We start from the raw sequence: 22,030 nt of genomic DNA on the forward strand, positions 1-22,030 counted from the left end.
GCATAAGGACTACCACTATGCAGTGATTTTTTTTTTGTTTGTTTTTTTGTTATCCGGTCTCAATCAAACAATTTAACTAGATCACCTCACGTTAGTGAATTATTTGAGTTTTACTCATTTTACTATTTTTAAGCCTTTTCATAAATGGGAAAATTGGACTGGGCAGCAACTTTCTCATGTGAGTGATGGTTGAACATTTGTTGGTTATGATATTCATTTAATTAACCACCTCATGGAATGGTACACTATATGGTCAGAAGTTTGTGGACACATGACATTCACAAGCATATGGACTTTTGAACATCCTATTCCCAGAATCTTCAATCATATATATTGGTTTTATATTAGATTTGCAATGTGGCTGTTGGGATTTTGTCTATTAGCCTCAAGTGCATTTGTGAGGTTTGGAACTGAGGTCAGACAAGAAAGCCTGATGTGGTGTGACTGCTCCCGTTCCTCTTTTCTTTCTTTCTTTCTTTCTTTCTTTCTTTCTTTCTTTCTTTCTTTCTTTCTTTCTTTCTTTCTTTCTTTCTTTCTTTCTTTCTTTCTTTCTTTCTTTCTTTCTTTCTTTCCTTCTTTCTTTCTTTCTGTTTAAATATTCATGCTCAAGTTTATTAAGCATAACTGAACACATCTACATCAGAGTGATAATGTTGGCTGGGTGTCACTTTCAGTGTCTTTGCCTACCCTCTCTCTGCTCTCATCCATGGTGGGCTCTTCTAGCCTTATTTCCTATTCATACTCACTTTTACGAGCGGAGAGGGACCAAGGGGAAAAAAGGGAGGGAGGTTTCCATGGCAACGGGCAGCAGGGCTCGTCACTGTGGTTGGAGGCACGTGATCTGCAAACAAATGCACGCCCGAGTTAACAACCGCTGGCAGATTAACCACGCACATCAGTCCCATACGCAGCTGCGCCTCTCGGTTATATAACCGTACACCGTTTCATTTAGTCGGGTGAGGAGTGGAGGATGAGTTGTCTTAAGACTGGTGTCTAAATTTCAGTTGACCAATCAAAGGACAGAAAAAGAGGGCCACAGTTAATAACTGTAAAGTTTGGGGTTAATCTATAGTTTCATGCATACACTGCTTCTCCAATCATGATTAAAGAATAAGTTTACAATTCAGCTTTGTAAAAATCAAGCTTTTGTCAGCATAAGCTCAGCAGAACTGGTTTAATTATCTTTTTTGAGAAACAGACCATACTCTCCGCAGGCTTCTTGTAAGCTGCTCATTATATCCTTTATGCAGTGGCAACACTTCGGGAGAGGTGCAGCCTGTAAACACACACACTAAGATAATCAGCTTAGACTAGACCAGGAGCTAGTGTAATGTGACAGGTGTCTTACACATTCAACAACAACAACAACAACAAAAAAACTATATTTGATAGCCGGGGCTGAATGAAGAAACCCGATGTCATAACTCATTCGAACGCAGTGCTTCGATACCTTAGAGATAACAGACACGAGCAGCATGAATGTGCCAGAATGTGTCTCAGGAAAAAAAGCTACTTAATTAGTATCAGTGTTTGAACTTCCAGTCTGAGAGAGAATTTGTATATGAGAGTTCATGTAATACTTACAAACAGGTATGATTTCTGAGTAAATGCTGGTTGTAGATGTAGGATATTTAGAGATGTGCATTAACAAAACCTTTTGGTAAATAATCAGGTTTAAAATTATATCAAAATAGAGAGGATTTAATACCTGACTGAGTTTGCTTGGAAATCAATCCAAGCTTAACAGTCTCACAGTCTGAGCTCGTCATAGGTTGAACAAAAGATTAGACCTTATTTGCATTGCAAAAAGAACATAAAACGCCAGAGAGCGGCGACAACTGTCTGAAAGGAACATAGAAAAATTAATAGGACAATGCAGCCGAGATCACGTTGTCCTCGGAATGAACTATTAACCTTTTCTCATATTCCAGACGCAGGCTAAAATGAGTCAGTATCTACCATTTGCTCATGTGAAGTATAATTGGAGGGCTGTTGCCCTGTTATTTCGAGTTGGTTCTGAAAAAGCAGGACTATGCAATAGCCTGGAAACTGGCAAGAGGGAAAAAAAAAACTGAAACACAACAAGCTCTTTTTGCAAAATGTGCCCCCTTTGCACTGCTTTGGAAGCTCCACGACCTTTGACCCCACACTGGGGGAGTGCTGGACACGTCATCAAGAGCATTAACATACACTGCACACCATTGAGAGCGCAACACTCGATTTTATGTTGCCAAGCAACAGGGCCGTCGTAGAGGGAATGTGGTGAATTGGGTCTTAAGGAAGGCTTCGCTTTCACAGGGAGGTAACGTACGTAGATGAGCACGACGAACATCTCGTTGTCAAGGAGGAAACATGGCTTTTTGGGCTTTGACTTAACGTGCTTTAGGTACTCATCCACATAGGTGTTGATGTGTTCAGATCTCAGCACGTGCATGTACATATGCATGTATATATATATATATATATATGTATATATATATATATATATATATATATATATATATATATATATATATATATATATATATATATATATAAAATGTATATGTATACACACACCGCTTATTTGTCATAGTTATGTGCATTTAAAGCTCACTGGGAATCACAGATCAGCTTTTTGTTCTGCCTATTGATCAGAAACGTTGGCTCTTGGATTCCTATTGAACTTCCTTGACACACTTTAAGCGCCTTGATCTTTTCACTGCTTTGCTATAGATTTCCTATCAACTTACTTTTTGAATTTAAAATAGTACACTGTAAACATACGACAGAAGGAACATTATCTGGCGATATCGAGCCAAACGCAATATATACAAGTTGTTAGTGTAACAGTCCAATATTGTTTAACTTCAGTTATTTTGCATGCATGATAGTTTTTTTTACAATGTGTAAATGAGAACTATCTATGTTGTGTACATGTGTAATGTGTTAGAAATAAGACAAATGAGGACATTCTGAGTTATAAGCATTTAATATTTTTCCACTTTCTTCTTCTTTCGGCTGCTCCCGTTATGGGTCGCCACAGCGGATCATCCGTCTCCACTTTAATGTCACCACCTATAACAAATAAAAGATATACATTTATATCTGTTCCTCTTGCTGAAAATAAGCTTTTAAAAATGTAGATCTTAGCAGTGGATGTAATCTAATTGCATTTGTGTCATTTTGGCAGATGCCTTTATCCAAATATTTTGTTTAAACAAAGAGCCTCACTCAAGGGCCCTGCATCGGCAACTTCATGGTGCTGGAGCTTGAAATCACGACCTTCTGATCAGCTGCCACGTCCCACAATACACCTGATTATGCATTCCATGTCCAGGAGGATTAAGGCAGTGCTAGACAAAAATGTATTTGTATTTATATATATATATATAATTCACCAAAGCTGCACAATTTGTTGCTGAAATCTACTTCCACTCCTTCATAATGCTAAATCACAAGCTGCTGAATGTTAGACACATGGCACTTCTACACCTTCTGCTTGAGGATGACCCACAGGTGTTCAATAGGGTTCAGGTCTGGAGACATAATTGGCCACTCCATCACCTTTCACAGTTGTCAGCTTGATGTTATGTTTGGGGTTGTTATTATGTTGGAAACCTGCCATTCAGCTCAGTTTCTGAAGGGAGGGCGTCATGTTCTGCTTTAGAATGTCACAGTACATGTTGGAATCCATGTTTCCATCAAGGAAAGGCAGCTCTCCAGAACCAGCGGCACTCATTCAGCCTCAGACCATTATGCTACCACCACCATGCGACCCCTGCATTAAGACCACACATTAGATGCTTTGTGCCATAAACAGTATTAGTGGGCAAGTGCTAAATGTGGTCTGTTTTGTTTTCTTTCTATTTTATTGTCTTTTTAAAAAAAAAATAATAATAAAAAAAAAAAAAATATATACATATATATATATATATATATATATATATATAAATATATATATATATATATATATATATATATATTTCAAAAGTATTCCGAACGACTTCTGAACTTCATAACTGAATGAAAATGTGGTTTTTAGTTTACAGTATCTCCCTCTATGCAAATAGAGGATATTGTAAGCCACCATGTCCCAAATAATTATGCAAATTTCATTTTATTCCTTTTTTTTTTTTTTTTTTTTTTCGAAACAGGATTTTTTTCTATTCTAAATAGTCATTATATTATAATGTAGATGTTATTACATGGTACTATTAACGAATTATAATTATATTTTAAAAAGAACACAAAATTGATTGTTCCAAGTAATTATAGCAGAATGCAGTTTGAAAACATTCAATGCGTCATAATGAATTTAATTTGTCATATTTGCAGCACGGACAGTTTTTTTTATATTAAAATACACAATAAAAATTTTGAATAAAGAGTAAAAAAAAACATTTACAGTACAGGTGCCATGAGTTATTTTTCTGGGATGACTAACAACTCCATGCCAGTATTACTTCACAGAGCTGCTGTTTGTGGAAATACTGCTGTCTAACAACATAAACCTAAAGGTCAGGAGAGGATGATAGCCGAACTATGATTTTTTTAAAATTCTCTTTTAATTTCTAGAACAGCCAAGGTTTTAATGGTGTTTTGCAGCATGGAATGGTTCCTTGTCTTACATAAAATAATTTCATTTCAGAAGGCACAATTCTATCTATCTATCTTGTAGGCAAAAAAAAAATAGTTTGGAAACCGTACATTTTTTGGCCCAGTACAAATGCTTTATTTTGTACGATTTGTTAAGAAGTGAACTTTTAGCATTCGGAGGAACGTGTATCAAGAGCTTCTTGGGATTCCATAGACACCAACAGATAGTTGGTTTCTTCAAAAATGGTTGCTGCTTTATTATTTATTTATTTATTTATTTATTTATTTTTAATAGCTGCCTTTTCAATGCAGTTAATGTCTGACAGAAAACCTACTTTAACAAGCCTTTATTTGGTAAAAACCCCTCCGTGATTTGAATCACAATTCGATGATCTCCTGTGAAATGTCAAGACATCGCACTTGTTTCACACATTTTAACTTCAGATAGGTCTTTCTGCCTCATTGCATGAGAACTGTGACTCGTTTAATAATGTGAATCAAGCTCTTTAAGGAGGCTTTGCTTTGATTAAGATCAACAGGCATGCTAATGATCAAATCTGTCTGAGATGTATGTTATCTAAAAACTAAAACTTGAGATGGCCATTATTTTAATTGGAATCTTCCCAATGTTTAACCTGCATGATAATTTGGATAATTGTGAATATACATTCTTTATGGGTTTTTTTTTGTAATCTGACCTAGGTTGACGAGTTTTAGAAGAAGCAGTAAACAAGCAGGAAGGGGCTCAGCATCAGCCAATTATGGGAGATTTCAAATGAAATCCACTTTGTTTGTTTGTAATCATTAAGGAACTACAGCACGTCCGTACGGATTAATTCTCAGAAGTCCATCAGTCACCTGTGGCTAGACAGTCTGATGAGTTTTTTTGCAGCCTATTTAGATGAGCACAAAAATATTCATAATTCATATTTTTCTTTATTATTATGGAATGTTGCATGAGGTTGACTAAAGGGAAGGCTGGCAAACACAGTGTCTACAATATGCATTAGCAACTCAGGTTTCCTTTCAATACATTTGCAGTAAATTCCAGCTGCATAAAAAAAAGCTTTTTTTTTTACCTGCACAAGTGAACCAGAAATGGTTCTTGGTTTATATTATGGTGTTAAAAAATGCAAAGTTAAACATTTCTTTACTAATAAATGCAACCCGTGTTTTCTGCTTATAGCAGTTGCTGAATAACAAGGACACAGTGGTGTTGATGCGAAGCACCACTCATCTCCCCAGGTCTAAGCTGCACATTGGGGTGCCTATGTCTGGGTGAGATAAATGAGGCCGGGCTGGGCTCAAATATGCAACAGCAACCTTGTAATAAGAGTAAAATAATTGAAATATTGGCAACTGATATGTCTTTCTGGATATATTTCAGTGCTGCTGAATTCTAAATCTAATTCACAGGTTAAAATCACAGGTGCTGAACAACTTATTTCAGTATAACAGTGTTCATAATTTATTATTCTTTATATTCCAAATTGAAGATTATATGTTTGCAGATAGTCAAAGACTTTGATCATTAGTACTCAGACTGAGTAAATGCTGTTGCTAGTAATAAGGAAAAGATCAGTCAGTGTTTGAGTGGGTGAGTTTGTCATTGAGCGAGTGATTCAGTTAATTGTTGGGTGGGTGAGTCAGTAAGCCAGTAAATGAGTGAGTGAATGGAGAACTTGATGAAGAAACTCATAAGTCACTGAGCTAGTGAGTAGGTGAGAGAACTAAGTGAGTGGATGAATCACTAAGCTGATCAGTGTGTGAGTGAGTGAGAATAGTAAGCAAATAAGTTGGTGGGTCTCTCAGCCCTCTATTGGGTGAGTAACCAGAGAGTGAATGAGTCACTGAGCAAGTGAGTGAGTGAGTCACTGGGCCAGTGAGTGGGTGAGTTACTATGCCAAAGAGTAAGTGAGTCACTGGGCCAGGGAGTGAGTGAGTCACTGGGCCAGGGAGTGAGTGAGTGAGTCACTGGGCCAGGGAGTGAGTGAGTGAGTCACTGGGCCAGTGAGTGAGTGAGTCACTGGGCCAGGGAGTGAGTGAGTGAGTCACTGGGCCAGGGAGTGAGTGAGTGAGTCACTGGGCCAGTGAGTGAGTGAGTGAGTCACTGGGCCAGTGAGTGAGTGAGTGAGTCACTGAGCCAGTGAGTGGGTGAGTCACTGGGCCAGTGAGTGAGTGAGCCAGTAAATGGGTGAGTCACTGAGCCAGTGAGTGGGTGAGTCACTGGGCCAGTGAGTGAGTGAGCCAGTGAGTGGGTGAGTTACTGAGCCAGTAAATGGGTGAGTCACTGAGTCAGTAAGTGGGTGAGTTAACTAGTGAGTGCGTGAGTGAGACATTAAGTGAATGAGTGAGACATTGAGTGGATGAGTAAGACATTGAGTGGAGGAGTGGGGCAGGGAATGGGTGAGTGAGTCAGTGAGAGTGTAAGTCACTAAATGAGAGATGCATCAAGTGAATATGTGAGCGAGTTGGCGCAAGACACCAAACCCCCTCTATGCAACAGTGTAACAGCACATTACAATTGCAGTTAATGGAAAACTCTGTTGAACCTTGAAGAGCCAACCCATAACAGATCCTCCACTTTCACTGCTAACAAAAGAAGATGCATAACAAAACTGTACACTAATGAGATAGGAATTTTTTTTCTTACTTATTCACCCACTCAGTACAACGAGCTTTTTTTAACCTTACTTAGAAGCAAATATTCTAATTTCACCATCACTCTCAGCATTATTGACAAATACCTCCATGCCATGTTGTGGCATTTACAGTTAATTGAACTGAGATTTGTTTAGTTTATGAGCGTCGAACTTGGCAAGTCACTTAGAGTCAGGTTCTATCATTTCCATATCCATTATAAAATAAAACGTCCAGCTTTAAATGAAGTAGGCTTCCAGAAATAATTAATGACAATCTAAGATGACTGTGTTTTTCCAGAGGCCTTCATATATTAATTTAGCTGAGGCAGTACTATGTGTTTGACTAATAACTCTGTGTCAATACAAAATAAATAGCTTTTCCACAAAAAAAAACACCTCCACCACATTAGCAGTAGTATTGACTGAATGTGCTGATTTAATTGTAGCTGGCCCAGCTTTCCCTTCATATGCTTTATTAAATTACTCTCAAAGTCTAAAAGCCACTGAGCACCCACCTGGGCACAGATCATGTTCCCCCATTGTTCCTCTTTACTTATTTCACAAATGTCTCTTTGGGTCAAAAAAAGAAATGAAAAATGTTACGCTGTCTGCACCGTTTGAGCCGGGCTGGCCTGGATTTTATTTTGCTTTGATTGAAAAATTGATCTGCATTTGCTCTTGCCTTGCTTTATATTTCTCTGCAGTATGTCTTTCATTGAAGAGCCTGCAGGCATTTACTAAAAGCCAATGCAATTCATTCATCATTTCCATCATGCGTTCTGCTGTTATTTATTCATTTCTTTCCTTGTTCCCAGATTTATTTTCTTAATTTAGACCTTTTTAAAGAAACATTCCTATTTTCAACTGATATAAATGCAGCATGGGGCAATAGCAGTTAGTGTTGCTGCTCCAAGGTTTCAAGGTTCCCGGTTTAATTTTGAAAGTCTTGCATGTTTTTCCTGTGTGTGGGTTTAATGTGCGTTTTTACGTTTCTTCCTACCTACTGAAAAACATGCTAGTAGGTACATTGGCTTTTCTAAATTGCCCCTGGGTAGACGTGTGTGTGTGTGTGTGTGTGTGTGTGTGTGTGTGTGTGTGTGTGTGTGTGTGTGTGTGTGTGTGTGTGTGCCCTGTAATGGACAATCTAGGGCGTATCTTCGCCTCATGCAAAATGTTCCCAGAATAGTCTTCAGATCGACCTTGACCTGGATAAAGTTTTTTCAGAATATGAATGAATGCAATAATGTTCCATAAATGTTGTACATTGTCGCTGTACATTTTCACTATTCAGTGCCATCAAATTTATGCTTTTTCCCCAATTGGTTTGACATTTTCATTTATGCTTCTCAGTCAAATTACAGGTTTTATACAACACCACTGAAAATAAAACACATTATTGACTCATTGTAAATGACACGTTTCCTCAACAGTAAATATTGCACTACAGATGTTCCATGATATGACATGGTTACACAGCCTTCATTATTCTAAAATCATGTGTAGGTAATTAAAAATTGATGACACAGTGACTTAATTATATCAGAGAGCATTTGTCATGTTTGCTGATGTGTTCTGCATGATTGACTTCAATACCCTTGACACTTCTGTGGAAATGTGATTGGGCAATCTGACCGATCAAGTCCAGTAAGCGCAATTGGACGATGGCGACTTCATTCAAGAAAACAGCCAAAACCCGCAAAAAAAACTGGTTTTCACAAATGTTTCTGTTCTGAATACATTCTCATATATTTTAACAGAATGATATGAAAATATATATTTTATTTTTGGCTACTGTAACATTTGGCTTCATTTATCAATATTTTATTTATTTATTTATTTATTTTCTTGCTAAAGATGTGTGTACATTTTTAAATAAGCCAACCTGAGCCAAGATTTTCAGCTTGATTTACAAAAGTTCAGTTACATATGCATATGGCAAAGCCCACAAAACTCCAAAAAAGGCAGAGCTAACAGCTGAAATCATACGTAAATTGCAGCATTTCGAAAAAGGCCCAAACCCGAATGACAGAAACGGTGAATTAGATGTGAATTGAGCGAAGTAAAAAGAAAATGGTGTGACATGAAAGCATGAAATCTGCTGCACTCGGGTATATGCCGAACACAACACACATCACACAGGGAAGGAATGCGCGTGTCATAGGAAGACTGAGGATCAGTCACTAAACAACAGCGAAACAAACTAAACACAACCAGCACTTGAGTCCTTTCTCTTTTTATACGGCAAAATCATCGAATTGTAAATGTGCGACTGGTCATGTTTGCCCTGATTCTTCCTTTTTTAAATTTTAATATTTATTGGTTGTATAAAATTGCTTGTGTGTACTTCATCTACACTTAAAAGTGCAGTAACTCAAGTATATGATTCAAAGCCAATTAGTCGAGGCTTACATTAGCCAGTCTTCTTCCACGCACATTTAACACACACTCAGGACCACAAGCACGAGACTAGAATAAATCCTTTTGTATCCAGTTTGATTAAAGAGGCTCATTATCTGGCTGTCTGCCTGCAAAGGTTATGTTTGGTAAAAAGCCAATTTACCAACTGCAGTCAGTCCGTCTAAACCTTTGCTTTGTTAAGTTTTTGGATAGTGACCTGCCACTGCAAATAGACATTTGCGCATACACGTTCTGTCACTTCTGTCACATTCAAGACATGAATGTAATTATTTTGTACATTGTCTGTCAAATAAGCAGATTGGGCTTTAAATGAAGAATAAACCACAGAATGTAGTTTTCTTCTTTTGTGCATTGAGAGGCAAATTCTACAACTTTTCACCAAGAATAATATTTCAGTTCAGGAAAATCCGTGGTGCTCTGAGCTATATATGGCAGAAAATGTCAGATTTTGATTACATCAAAGGTTTTCCCAGACCACCATACAATTATGTAAAAAACACCACGTAAAAATCTGTTCTCCTTTCCACAGTGTCTCTACAAGTGAGCATTACGCCCGCACAAGGAGAAGTCAGTGTCGGAGAGTCCAAGTTCTTTTTGTGTGAAGGTAATTTTGTTAAATTGTATATTTGTATATTATGTAGCTAATGTTGCTAATAGTGTAAAGAGTTATTTATAAATCTCTATGTACACATAATTGTCATGAACATTATGTACACCTCAATATGCATTACCGTATATGCATGTTAGTCAATTTATATGTCTATAGGATATATGCTTGTGCTAGGAACTTAATTACTTATCTAGAATTCCTGTGTGGCTTCAGGTCAAGTGAAGTTCATTTAAACTTACGCTGTGCTTTTCTCTTTGGTTGTTGGGTTTTGATTTTGGCCATGCAAAAACTAATTTCTTAAAGGATATAAGGGAATATTGAACAGCGTGTCAATTCGGAGGACGCAATTGCAGAATCTGCAAGTTCCGTGTACATTATTATTTATTTTCTGCATATTTGGCCACTTTTTGGCAGGCACTATATGACGATGTATTCATTGATAGAGACTTCAAAGCACTATTGTACGTGACTCGACGAAGAGCATCCACTAAATGCCGTAAATGTAAATATGACTTTGAGCTCTATCTTTCCACACTGAAAACAAATGAGGGACTTAAACACAACTATTACAATTTTTTCAAGAAGACATGGCAATAGGATAAGAGCAGAGAGGGTATAAACTTTAAAATAGGATGAACAGGTGTTTATTGTTAACATTTTTATATTTCATTTAGTTTTGCCCTTTAAATGCTACATAAGATCTTTTCAGTATCTCACAAAAGTGAGTACACCCCTCACATTTTCAGCAACCATTTTAGAATATTTAGTATATAAATTATACTTGAAATATTTTTTATAGTCAATGTGCAGCTTGTATAGTAAGACAGTACAGATTTACTGTCCTCTAAAAAAAAACCTCAACTTACAGACATTAATGTCTAAATAGCTGGCAACAAAAGTGAGTACACCCTAATTGAACATGTAAATTGAAAAAAATTGTGTACAAAGTGTCAATATTTGGTGTGAGCACCACTGTTATCCAGCACTACCTTAATCCTCCTGGGCATGGAATTCACCAGAGCTGCACAGATTGCTGCTGGGACCCTCTGCCACTCCTCCACAATTACATCACAGAGCTGCTGGATGTTAGATACTTTACCTTCACCTTGCATTTGAGGATGCACACAGATGCTCTATAGGGTTTAGGTCTGGAGACATATTTGTCCACTTCATCATCTTCAGCTTCCTCAGCAAGACAGTTGTCATCTTGGCGGTGTTTTTGGGGGCGTTTTTAATGTTGAAAAACTGTTGTTTAGCCCAGATTCTGAATGAAGGCTTACTTGTGAGCCAGCTTTATAAGAGGCTTCCATCTGGGACATCGGCCATGCAAACCTACTTGTTGCAGTGAGCGGCGTATGGTCTGAGTACTGACATGGGGAACTTCTGCAACCCCTAAAGCAATGCTGAAGCACTCATGCATCTGATTTTTGAAACCAGCTTCTGCACCTGACGCACAGCACGAGGAAACTTCGTTGATTGACCCTTGTGAGGCCTGTTTTGAGTTAAACTTGTCTTGGACAATCCAGTGGTTAGTATGAGGGAATTGTACTCAAAGCACCAAATTTTATCTGTTCTAATATAAACAAATTTGTATGGTCCTGTCAAGAAGACAAAAAATATGGACAACATGAATAGGACATGTGGCATTGCATGGTTGCACGACGTACAGCTGTTATAACAGGGTGTACTCACTTTTTTTTGCCAGCTTTTTTTTGACAATAGTTGCTGTATGTTGAGCTATTTTTAGAGGACAGTAAATCTATACTTCTATATAAGCTGCACATTGACTACTCTGAAGTATTTCCAAGTTGAATGATATAGTATTGTCCCTTGAGAGATTATACTACAATGGTTGCTAAGATACTGTATATGCGTCCCAGAAGACAAGAAAATAACAATTTACACCCCAAAAAAAAAATTCTTTATTAGTATCCTTTGCAGGTTCTGCAAAAGCGTACAGAATACAACCACCGCTCTTTTTAATGTAGGTAAAATATGGTGAAATCTTTCAATACGTTTTAAAATGGAGGACTAAAATTTAAATCCTAGAGAAACTCTGGTAATAATGACATGATCCCACCTCCTCATGTAAAACTAGTTCTGTTTCAGCTGAAGTGAACTTTGGGCTGCCCTTTGTCTCCCGGTGGCATTGTAGCTCTCACTGTCTTGCTTCAGTGAAAGCAGCCGCACTGATAATTTCTCTCCTTAACTGAACTGTTAACAAAGCTTGTGTCTTCCGGTTCAGTGATTCAGTGCTGTGCTAACCAGAGATATAAAATATTCTTTGCCTTCAGGCGTGATTTACTCCCATTTTTATCCTTTCCTGACATGCAGATGTTCCGGCAACATTTGCTTTAGACGAATATTTATAATCGGGTTTAATATCGGATGATGAATTCCTTTGTGTTCTTCTTGTTGTGTTTACGGGTCGGAACATCACGTCCTTTATTATGCTGTAGTTGTCGGTGCAGTAAAGGGAATCGACTGGTTCTCACCGAACGGCGAGAAGATTGAATCCAACAGGCAGGACATCACAGTGATCCGCAACGACGAGACATCCTCTACGCTCACTATCTACAACGCTGTCGTCGACAACGTCGGCACGTACAAGTGTGTGGCCACCAGCGGAGACCAGCAAGCCGAGGCCACAGTGAACGTGAAGATATACCGTACGGCCAGATCGATTTTTTTTTTTCACGCTCTCTTCAATCTATAGTCAAGATTTTAACCCTTTATTTTTATAATCTACTTTGTCCTCAGGAAACACCCTTTAGCCATTGCTGTATTGTAAAATGTATTTTATAATCCTCACAATTAATCATTTTGCTCGCTTAGTATTATCAACAATATTATTAGAAATAGATAAACAAATCCTCTCAGCTGGTTGGGGATTCGCCTGATCTACTAACAGTGTGTGTGTGTGTGTGTGTGTGTGTGTGTGTGTGTGTGTGTGTGTGTGTGTGTGTGTGTACAGGTGGGAATTTACATATGCGATGAGTGGCAGGAAAATTACTTTTTCACTTCATTTCACTTTTTTTTATTTAAACAGTCCAATTTAATAACTTAATCTTTTTAAATGTTATTTCTACGATACCAAAAAGCAAATCTTAAAATAAAACAGATCGATAGGTACAACTTTTTTCATTGCACAGTACAGGTACTCGGCAGTTCAGCATCTACCAGAAGTGCAAATAGCAGCACTGTGCAATTAAATATGTAAATATTTAGACTGTATAAACAATAAATATATAACAAAGCTATGAAGTGAATATGTGCAGTAGCTATTGAGCAAGTTCAATTATAAATGGTTTATTACACCTTTAAAATTGGAATTTTAAACCTTTTTTTTTTGTTACCACAAAGCTGGAGACACTCAATTGTAAAGGATGTCTTCGGATGTGGTAGCATTACATTTTCCTAGTCTAATTTTTACTTTAACTGGGAGACTTAATCCTGTTTCAGCACAATGTGCCCCATTACAAAAAGCATGTAGCCTACAATAGAGCTCTGAACTCAGCCCCATTGAACACCTTTGGAACACTGACCGCAGTCCAGGCCTCCTAACAATAGATCAGTAGCTGACTTTACTAAAACCCTTGTGGCTGAATGAGCACAAACATCCACAACCACACTCCAAAATCTAATGAAACATCTTCCCAGAAGATTTGAGGTTATTTAAACATTTTATTTAAAATGGGAACGAAGCAGTGTGCAAGTAGTGTTTTTTTCTCTCTTTTTTTTATTTAACTGCCACATTAAACAAGAAACAAAATTGCCCTTAGAGCGGATGATTAAATTTGATGATTATAGCCCAATATACATCTAAGTAAACACCTAAATTATTATTATTATTTAAAAATAACAACTAGGCTTCAATGCATAATGAATATTTACATTTAAAGCTTATAGCGTGACATATTTGTGTGTATTTTTTCTCATACAGAAAAGATTACCTTCAAAAACACCACATCACCGCAAGAGTTCACCGAGGGGGATGATGCTATCATTGTGTGCGATGTGATTAGCTCGCCACCACCCACTGTCATGTGGAAATACAAAAGGGCAAAAATCCAGTTTGACAAAGATGGTACGACTCCACTTTTTCTTTCTTTCTTTCTTTCTTTCTTTCTTTCTTTCTTTCTTTCTTTCTTTCTTTCTTTCTTTCTTTCTTTCGACTGCATTTGTAATGTTACGTATAATACCTTTAGGATCTATGTTTGTCCATTTACCAGTCATCAGGCAAAGCAGCTGAGCTCTCTATTGCCAAGCACTGAATAGACGCCTGTTTTGATAACAAAGCCAATAACGAATTATCGACAGAGAGCATAATTCATAGCATGACTTGTATTCTCTTGAAATAAGCTGTCAATCCAATTTAATTTACAAAGCAAATAGGACTATTTCGACTTGTGTGTAAAATCTTCTCTTACAGTTCGCTTCAAGATGTTGGACAACAACCACCTGCAGATCAGAGGGATCAGAAAGGCAGATGAAGGCGTGTACACCTGCGAGGGCCGCATTATGGCTCGAGGCGAGATTGACTTCCGTGATTTCAGAGTTGTAGTTAACGGTGAGCCCTCTGCGCTTTTATTTGCACTTTAAAAGGTTTCGCGGTTTCGAGCTAAATTGCTGTTTGTCACATTCGGGTGCCACGCTGTTCTACCCAGACGCTCATTATAGTGATTTGGTCTGAATGAAGTAATTTACTGCTGAGTTTTCGATATAAAAAACTAAAATAAACGTTGACCACAACACACAGAAAAAGGAAAATACCATCTACTTCTTACCATCTACTATATGGACAGAACTTTGTGGACGTCTGACTTTTTTGTGGACGTCTGGTTTTTCAAGATTTTATTACACATTCAGTACACATTTACTGTAATATTATGCTCCGCTCTTTCGGGAAGATTTTCCACTAGATTTTGGACCACAAGGGTGTTAGTAAAGCCAGGTACTGATGTAGGGTGAGGAGGCCTGTGCCAGTCAGCGTTCCAGTTCATCCCAAAGTTGAGTGTTGAGTAAGGTTGAAGCCTGTAGAAGGCCACTTGCTTTGTGCACAGTGTCACATTGTTCTGGAACAGGTTTGGGTCTGCTAGTTCATTTGAAGTAAAATTCCTATAAAAAATATGTCACATATGGCTATATGGCACATAAAGCTAGCTGTCCCAATTCTTTTGTCCATGTAGCATTTATTAAATGTTTGCAAAAGCTGTTTTGTTTCAATTTGAGATTCAATTTCATCCAAATGCGAAAGGGAGTCAAGCTCTTCATCTTTTTTTATTTTTCTTTCTAACATTATAGCTGAGAGACTACTTTTCAAAATCCCATTCCTATCCGAAACGCGTAGCACTACACATACACAATCATATTTATGGGCAACATTAGAATGAAAGCATTTTAAAAGGTGTCACTAAACACATCACACAAAAAGACATTTTAGCTCATATCTGTACACCTTTTGCTTTCTAGATTTCTATTGAAGCTAAGTAAGGAGAGTCACTATTGCTGTAAATTCCTTTACAAAGTCTGAAAACGGAGCTGTAACCTGATATTATGAAATAAACAATAACAAATAAAAAAATTTTTTTTACTCCTGCAAGCTTTATATTGGTTTTATTTATTGTTTACTGGTATAAGATGCTATTGTGTTTCAAAATACAAATGCACAAATTGAACAGAAATAATGGTCAATTATTGCAAAACATCTAAATGCTGCAGCACTCATTCGTCTGTTTTTTTTTAGCCGGTTTCTGCACCTGACGCACAGCACAATGACTCAACTTCTTTGATGGACCTTTGCGAGGGCTGTTTCGAGTAGAACCCGTCTTTGAAAACCTCTGTGTGACACTGGCCACTGCACTGTAACTCAGTTTCATGGTGTTACTGATCTTATAGCCTCACCATATTTGTGGAGAGCAACAATTCTCAGAGTTCTTTGCCATAAGGTGCCATGTTAAACATCCAGTGGTCAGTATGATAGAATTGTACTCAAAGCACCGAATATTTACTGCTCTAATACAAGATTTTTTTATTTCATTAATTGAATTATAATTTGTATGGCTGTATTTGAACCCATGACCTTCCGATCAGAAGTCTCACATCTTATTCACTGAGCTACCACTTCCCTAGATAGTGTATTGCTTCATGGCACCTGGTGGTGGTGGACGAAGTACACCAACAATGTAGTTGAGTTAAAGTAGAAATACAGTAGGAAAAATATTACTTCAGTTAAAGTAAAAGTGCTCCCTTTAAACTTTGCCTATTTCTACTATAATATGACTATAATGTCCTATTATCATTTTTGTCACAAGTCTCTTAATCAGCTCAGTTTATGTTAAAAGACTCTAATGTTACTCTTACCACAGCGATCTATTAATAGAATGATATTATTTAGTCAAACAAACTGATTGATATCTATTAAAATTATCATGAGCCCAAAACTTCTCAGAGTCATAAGTTTCTTCCATCCTTTATTACTCACAAAAGTTCTGCTTGCTGTTGATTTGACTTGAACTGTATGTTGGTGTTTAGTAGATACCACCAAGTGCTAATCAAAACAAGTTCAAAACTCAAATAAAAAGGAACGATTGATTTTGCAAAATGTAGTTGAGTAAAAAGTAAGATATTCGAAATGTAGTGAAGTTAAAGTGAAAGTCCTCCCAGATGGAAATACGTCAGTAAAGTATAGATAAGTGGAAAAGCTAGATATGAATTTCTTCAGTCTTTTAATGTCTAGCCTTAATTCACAGTTTAAAGAATAGCAATTAATCCAGAACACTGTAGAATTTTCTTTTTTTATACTGTTGATCAGTGTGCACAAATTGATGACTTAAGGTCATGGAATCATAATGTGTCTGTGTAACATAATCTGTTGAATATGATGTTCTGTCCTGTAAAAACAGTTTTGAAGGATAAGATGACTAAGAACTTATTTGCTACATTTTATATTGTTCGTAAGTTTGTGCGTTTTAACCTCCGTTTGGACAAAATGTGAAATCTGCATTTTTTTTACATTTATTTCTATTATATTCTAATAGTTTTTATTAGAGCTGTCAATTGAATCATATATTTAATTGTGATTAATCACATGATTGTCATGAGATAATTCACTATTGATAGCAACTTAATTGCACCAATTTTATCTGTTCTAAATAAACCTTAAATGAATACTTTTTAAGTTTTTAATACTCTTTTCAACATGGGCATGGACTTCATGCAAATGTTTGTTTGGAAATATGGAAATAATACTCAAGATAGAGCAAGAAGGCAAAATATATTTTTGTAAATATTTTAAAGTAATTATGGTGTTATAAATTAGGTGAATCATCAGGACACCAAACTGAACTTTTTCTATGTTTCCACACGGACGGTTTTAAATGCCGGATGTGTGCACCTTAGCAGATTTTGTGCTTGATTTGAGACTTGGTGCATCAGTAAAACAAATGTTTAGTGATTTAAAAAAAAAATTTCAGTGGAGTTTATATATTTTTTTGTATTAGAGTCAAGAAAGGATGTCGTGTATAAACGTGTGTTGCGTGGAAGGTTTCAACTTTGCCTTTTTCATATTTTTTATATTTTTAAGAAAAATGGTCAAACAGAAATGTACTGTATGCTGCATTGGGTTAGGGTTAATAGAATAAGTGCTGTTAAAATGAATTAAAAATTATTTGTGTGCGTAATAACGACACACCTTTGTTTTAAAGTGTGTAACTTGTACGCAATCCATGAATATTGCCTTAGTCTGTAGTTATGTCTGATGTCTAAAAGCGTTAGATGTGTGCAATTTTAGTTTCAAATCCTTCTTGCTTATGCACTAGACTCTAAATACAGCTCTGAGAGAACGCAATAATAGTGGATTATCACTATGTTCAGCATTAAAACATTTTTTTCTTCCTTCTTCCACCAGTCGTTCCCACTATCAGAGTACGACAAGTAGAGGTGAACGCCACCGCCGACATCAGCCACTCTGCCATGCTGGCCTGCGACGCAGACGGCTTCCCCGAACCCACAATTACATGGACACGGTAAGCTCGTCTTCACCATCTAGCAATGAAAGAGGGCTATTCATAAGCCCCCATCCAGCTTTCCAGGCACTTCTCGCCATGTCGGGCGTGTGTTCTGATTAAGAGATCAAAGGCCAGCAGAGAAATCCTCTGAATAAAAGTAAAGAACATTTGTGCACAACACGGTCGAGGGCAAGCCGGAGCACATCATTAGTAGTTTTGAAGGATGTCTATTCTCCTGGCAGCTCTCATCTCCTGAGTGGGGCTCCCTGGGGAGGTTGCGAGGGAAGTGTAAAAATCTGGCCCACAGTTTTCTGATGGGGGTTGTGTTATGTTTATTGCCTATTTGACGATGGGCGATGGGTGTGCTTCTATTGCCAAGAAATGACTGCCCAATCCCAAAGCCCTTGTTTCCACAAAAAAAAAAAATAATAAAAATAAAAAAAAAAAAAAAAAAAAAGGAATGCTGTTATTTTAAGTGACTAGAAAACCTTTTTTTTTTTTTTTTTTTTTTTTTTTTTTTTTATAAAACCAAATGCTGAAAATTCTCAGAGGATCTTTTCAGCTGGTTTTGTTTTTGGCTGTGCATTAAGATAGTATATCCAATAGTTCTCTCAGGAGCGAGGTTCTTCTGGAGACCGGGGATAAGTACAGCTTCAATGAAGACGGCTCGGAGATCACGATAATGGATGTGAGAAAGCTGGATGAGGGCGATTACACCTGCATTGCCAGGAACAAAGCTGGGACGAGCGAAGAAGAAGCCAGCCTCCGAGTTTTTGGTAACTATTTACATTTCGCAAAAAAAAACAAAAAACGCTTTTATCATTTTTATCAATTGGGAAAAACAATTCTAACTCTCAAATTGTGTGTCGTTAGTAAAACCCAAAATCACATACTTGGAAAACCAAACCACGACGGAGATGGAGGAGCAGATCAGGTTGACGTGCGAGGCCACCGGAGACCCAACGCCAAGCATCACATGGAGCTTCGGTGCTCACGTCTTTGCAGAGGGAGAACAGGTATTTCAGTCTTTGTTCTGCCAGTGTTTGATAAAGTCCCAGAGCTAGCGTAGCCATCTTTCATCTCTAAGGTGAAAATGCATGTACAATGCTGAGGATGGAGCTGCCTATGGCTGTTTTACACATAAGATTTGTTTCTGTCTACAGGAGCATCTAAAGAGGATTTATCAGGTATGAGATCAGAGCAGCAGGTACAGTAAGTCGAATCTCTAGAAAGCCGACCAAAATCATTCGCGCCGTTCCATTAATCCGCGTAATCTGATAACTATCAGACAAGGCGCCTGCAACAGTTATTTCCTCCTACTAAAATTTCTTTTGACCGAAAGCCTTGATCCTATCAGGGGATTATGGCATGAAAATTAAAAAAGATATGTATGCAAAAGGCCTTTCTATTTTAGCAGCCTTTACAGTAGTTTCGTTGCTGCACTCACATTCAGTTTGAAATCCGAAGTGCCTCAATAGTGTGGCACTTGAAATCTTTTTGTGCCATCACCGGGTCAATATGACTTACCTAATGCTTTTATTCTTTTTGCAAATCCGTCCTCATTTTTCAACCCGTCGTCATTTCCATCATGCAGTCATGTGCATGTTCATTGGATGTTGTTTAGACGAGTGGCTAAACCAATTTTTTTTTTCTTCAATCATACTGTGTGGAAATAATTAGCAGTGGTGCTATTTATTTATTTAGCAATTTGCTGGTTTGCTGGTTGCTACAACAGTGTTTGGATTTTGAAATGAGCTTTAAAAAAGATATCTGCGAAAGGCAAGTGGCCATCTCGCTGCTAATTATTTTTGCTGAATATGTCACTCCTCTGTGGTCTCTAAAGCTCGCCATCCAAACTACACACGCCACCTACACAGTCGGTAAAAAAGCAGTGCTGCCTGCTGAAGCACTCATCATCAGCCACTTTGCTGGAAAAATGAAGCATTATTCTCTCAGCGTGATTTCAGTGGCTCGGCTCATGTCGAAACTCAGTGCAAAGTAACGCAGCTTCCTTCCCGGATTTTCTCCTAAGTAATATGACGTGCATGTGAAATGGATTTTTATGATGGTCTTTTAAAACTGTCTGAAAGCTCTGCATGATGCATGCGATTGCCTGTTCGCTCAGCTTTAAAAAAAAAAAAAAAAAAGAAAGAAAGAAAAAAAAATTCAAACGCCTGGGTACACTTTTGCACAAAAATGACCTGTCAGATGTCCTTTGATTTTTTTTTTTCCTTTTCTTTTTCATCCTTTTCACCTTTTTTAAAAATAGATATTCATCTTTTCCTCTAGGAGACCTCTTGCTCATAGCTCATCAGCTGTATTTGTGCTATTTGGTGCAATAAATGAGATGGTTTATAACTCTGTCATATTTCTCCAGCTCTAGCCTGGTTAACAAGGGTGCCTGACAAATGAGAGGGTTGTAAAGGCAGTAGGCTTGAAGTTCTGGGGCAATAAAGCCTGGAGTGTATGCATCAGGAGCCAGAGGAAAACCGGGTTTCTGTATGTGAACAAGACCTAATACATAAGACACTTTCTCCTGTTTTCATTTCCCCCCTCCTATCTGTGCTTCTCTCCTCTGTGTCAACTTTTCCATGACTCACCTGTAAAACAGATTAGTGCCTGAAGTCAGACACATGGCATTAAATATTAAATCTAGCCAGAGATGGAGATAGCTCTGAAAAGAGAGAGACGTTTAAATTATGCCTTTGAAAAGAGCAAGCCTCAGAAATGATATTTCACTAGCTCCAAGGTACTGTAGTTCCTGAGGGCTTTTTTTTTTTTCGGGCAACAGATATTGTCTGGGATAAGCGTCTCATTGAACAGCCCATGTCATCAGCAGATTCAATGAAATCTTAGATTATTCTTGTCATGGATTGGTCGGTCTTTCCGAGCACTTACATCCATGTTCGAATGCTGAGAACAGTCCAGAAGCAAGAAGATATCCACTCACTCTGGTCTGTCTGATGAAATAAAGTTATTGATCCAGTTCTTCCTCTGCTCCTGACAGCCACTCTGCAGTGTGCAATATTTCCTGCACCTCAGAAGCCAACCCCCACATCACTCGGAATGCACGAATGCATCTCTGCTTTCATACGAAATGATTGATGATGCTTTCCACATCTGCATGCAAGCTTTCTGAGCATCCCTGATTTTCTTTCCTTCCTCGTTAAATCTCACACAGAGTCTCTTTCCTTTGCCGTGCACTTGCACCGATTTCATATTTCATGCTTGTTTACAGATGTCTTTGTGAAGCCCAGACAGCGCTGTCTGTTCCTTTAATTAATTTGTATTTTCTGTACATTATTGAAGAACTGCAACTGAGGTCCCACCCAGTTTGCCAAAACACCCTCATAAGGGTCACGCACAGGGTTCCTCTAACAAGCTGTAATGTAATGAGCTGTTGCCATTTTACATGCCAAAGGTCTCGTGCATAAACTGAAAGGGATGTTTATTTATTAATTTGCTTTCAATGTAATTTGTCTATGACAGGGTTGGGGTGTGTAGGTTGTCTTTTCTAGGAATTTGTACAAAAATACAAATTGGATGGGATTACACACACTTTCAAACTCAAAACTAGAGGCAAATTAGCATAACCAGTCTCTCTACTAGGGATGTGCATCGGCCGATGCATAGCCAACAATGCGATACATTATAGATACACATGAAGCAGCTACTGATGCGATATGACGCTATAGGATTCACTCTTTTTAGATAAAAGAGAAAATAGAAAGAAAAGAAATAGAAAAAAGATGAAATGAACCAGACTTTCTTTT

At 37.7% G+C, this 22,030-nt stretch overlaps 1 protein-coding gene across 2 annotated transcripts in view; it reads left to right on the top strand.

The window, feature by feature from the left end:
* The window catches only part of ncam1b (neural cell adhesion molecule 1b), a 120,757-nt gene that overhangs the window by 41,391 nt on the left and 57,336 nt on the right, over nucleotides 1-22,030 (top strand). The window contains exons 2-9 of one of the 2 annotated variants that reach the window (XM_083549389.1): nucleotides 10,168-10,242; nucleotides 12,708-12,917; nucleotides 14,192-14,335; nucleotides 14,681-14,818; nucleotides 18,158-18,275; nucleotides 18,864-19,033; nucleotides 19,131-19,273; nucleotides 19,421-19,444. In XM_083549389.1, the coding sequence (XP_083405515.1) occupies nucleotides 10,168-10,242; nucleotides 12,708-12,917; nucleotides 14,192-14,335; nucleotides 14,681-14,818; nucleotides 18,158-18,275; nucleotides 18,864-19,033; nucleotides 19,131-19,273; nucleotides 19,421-19,444 (1,022 nt within the window). The remainder of the gene's footprint in view (nucleotides 1-10,167; nucleotides 10,243-12,707; nucleotides 12,918-14,191; nucleotides 14,336-14,680; nucleotides 14,819-18,157; nucleotides 18,276-18,863; nucleotides 19,034-19,130; nucleotides 19,274-19,420; nucleotides 19,445-22,030) is intronic. The other variant, XM_083549390.1, reaches the window with a different exon arrangement.

This window comes from Silurus aristotelis (genome assembly GCF_946808225.1).
Source record: "Silurus aristotelis genome assembly, chromosome: 8".
Classification (NCBI taxonomy): Eukaryota; Metazoa; Chordata; class Actinopteri; order Siluriformes; family Siluridae; genus Silurus; species Silurus aristotelis.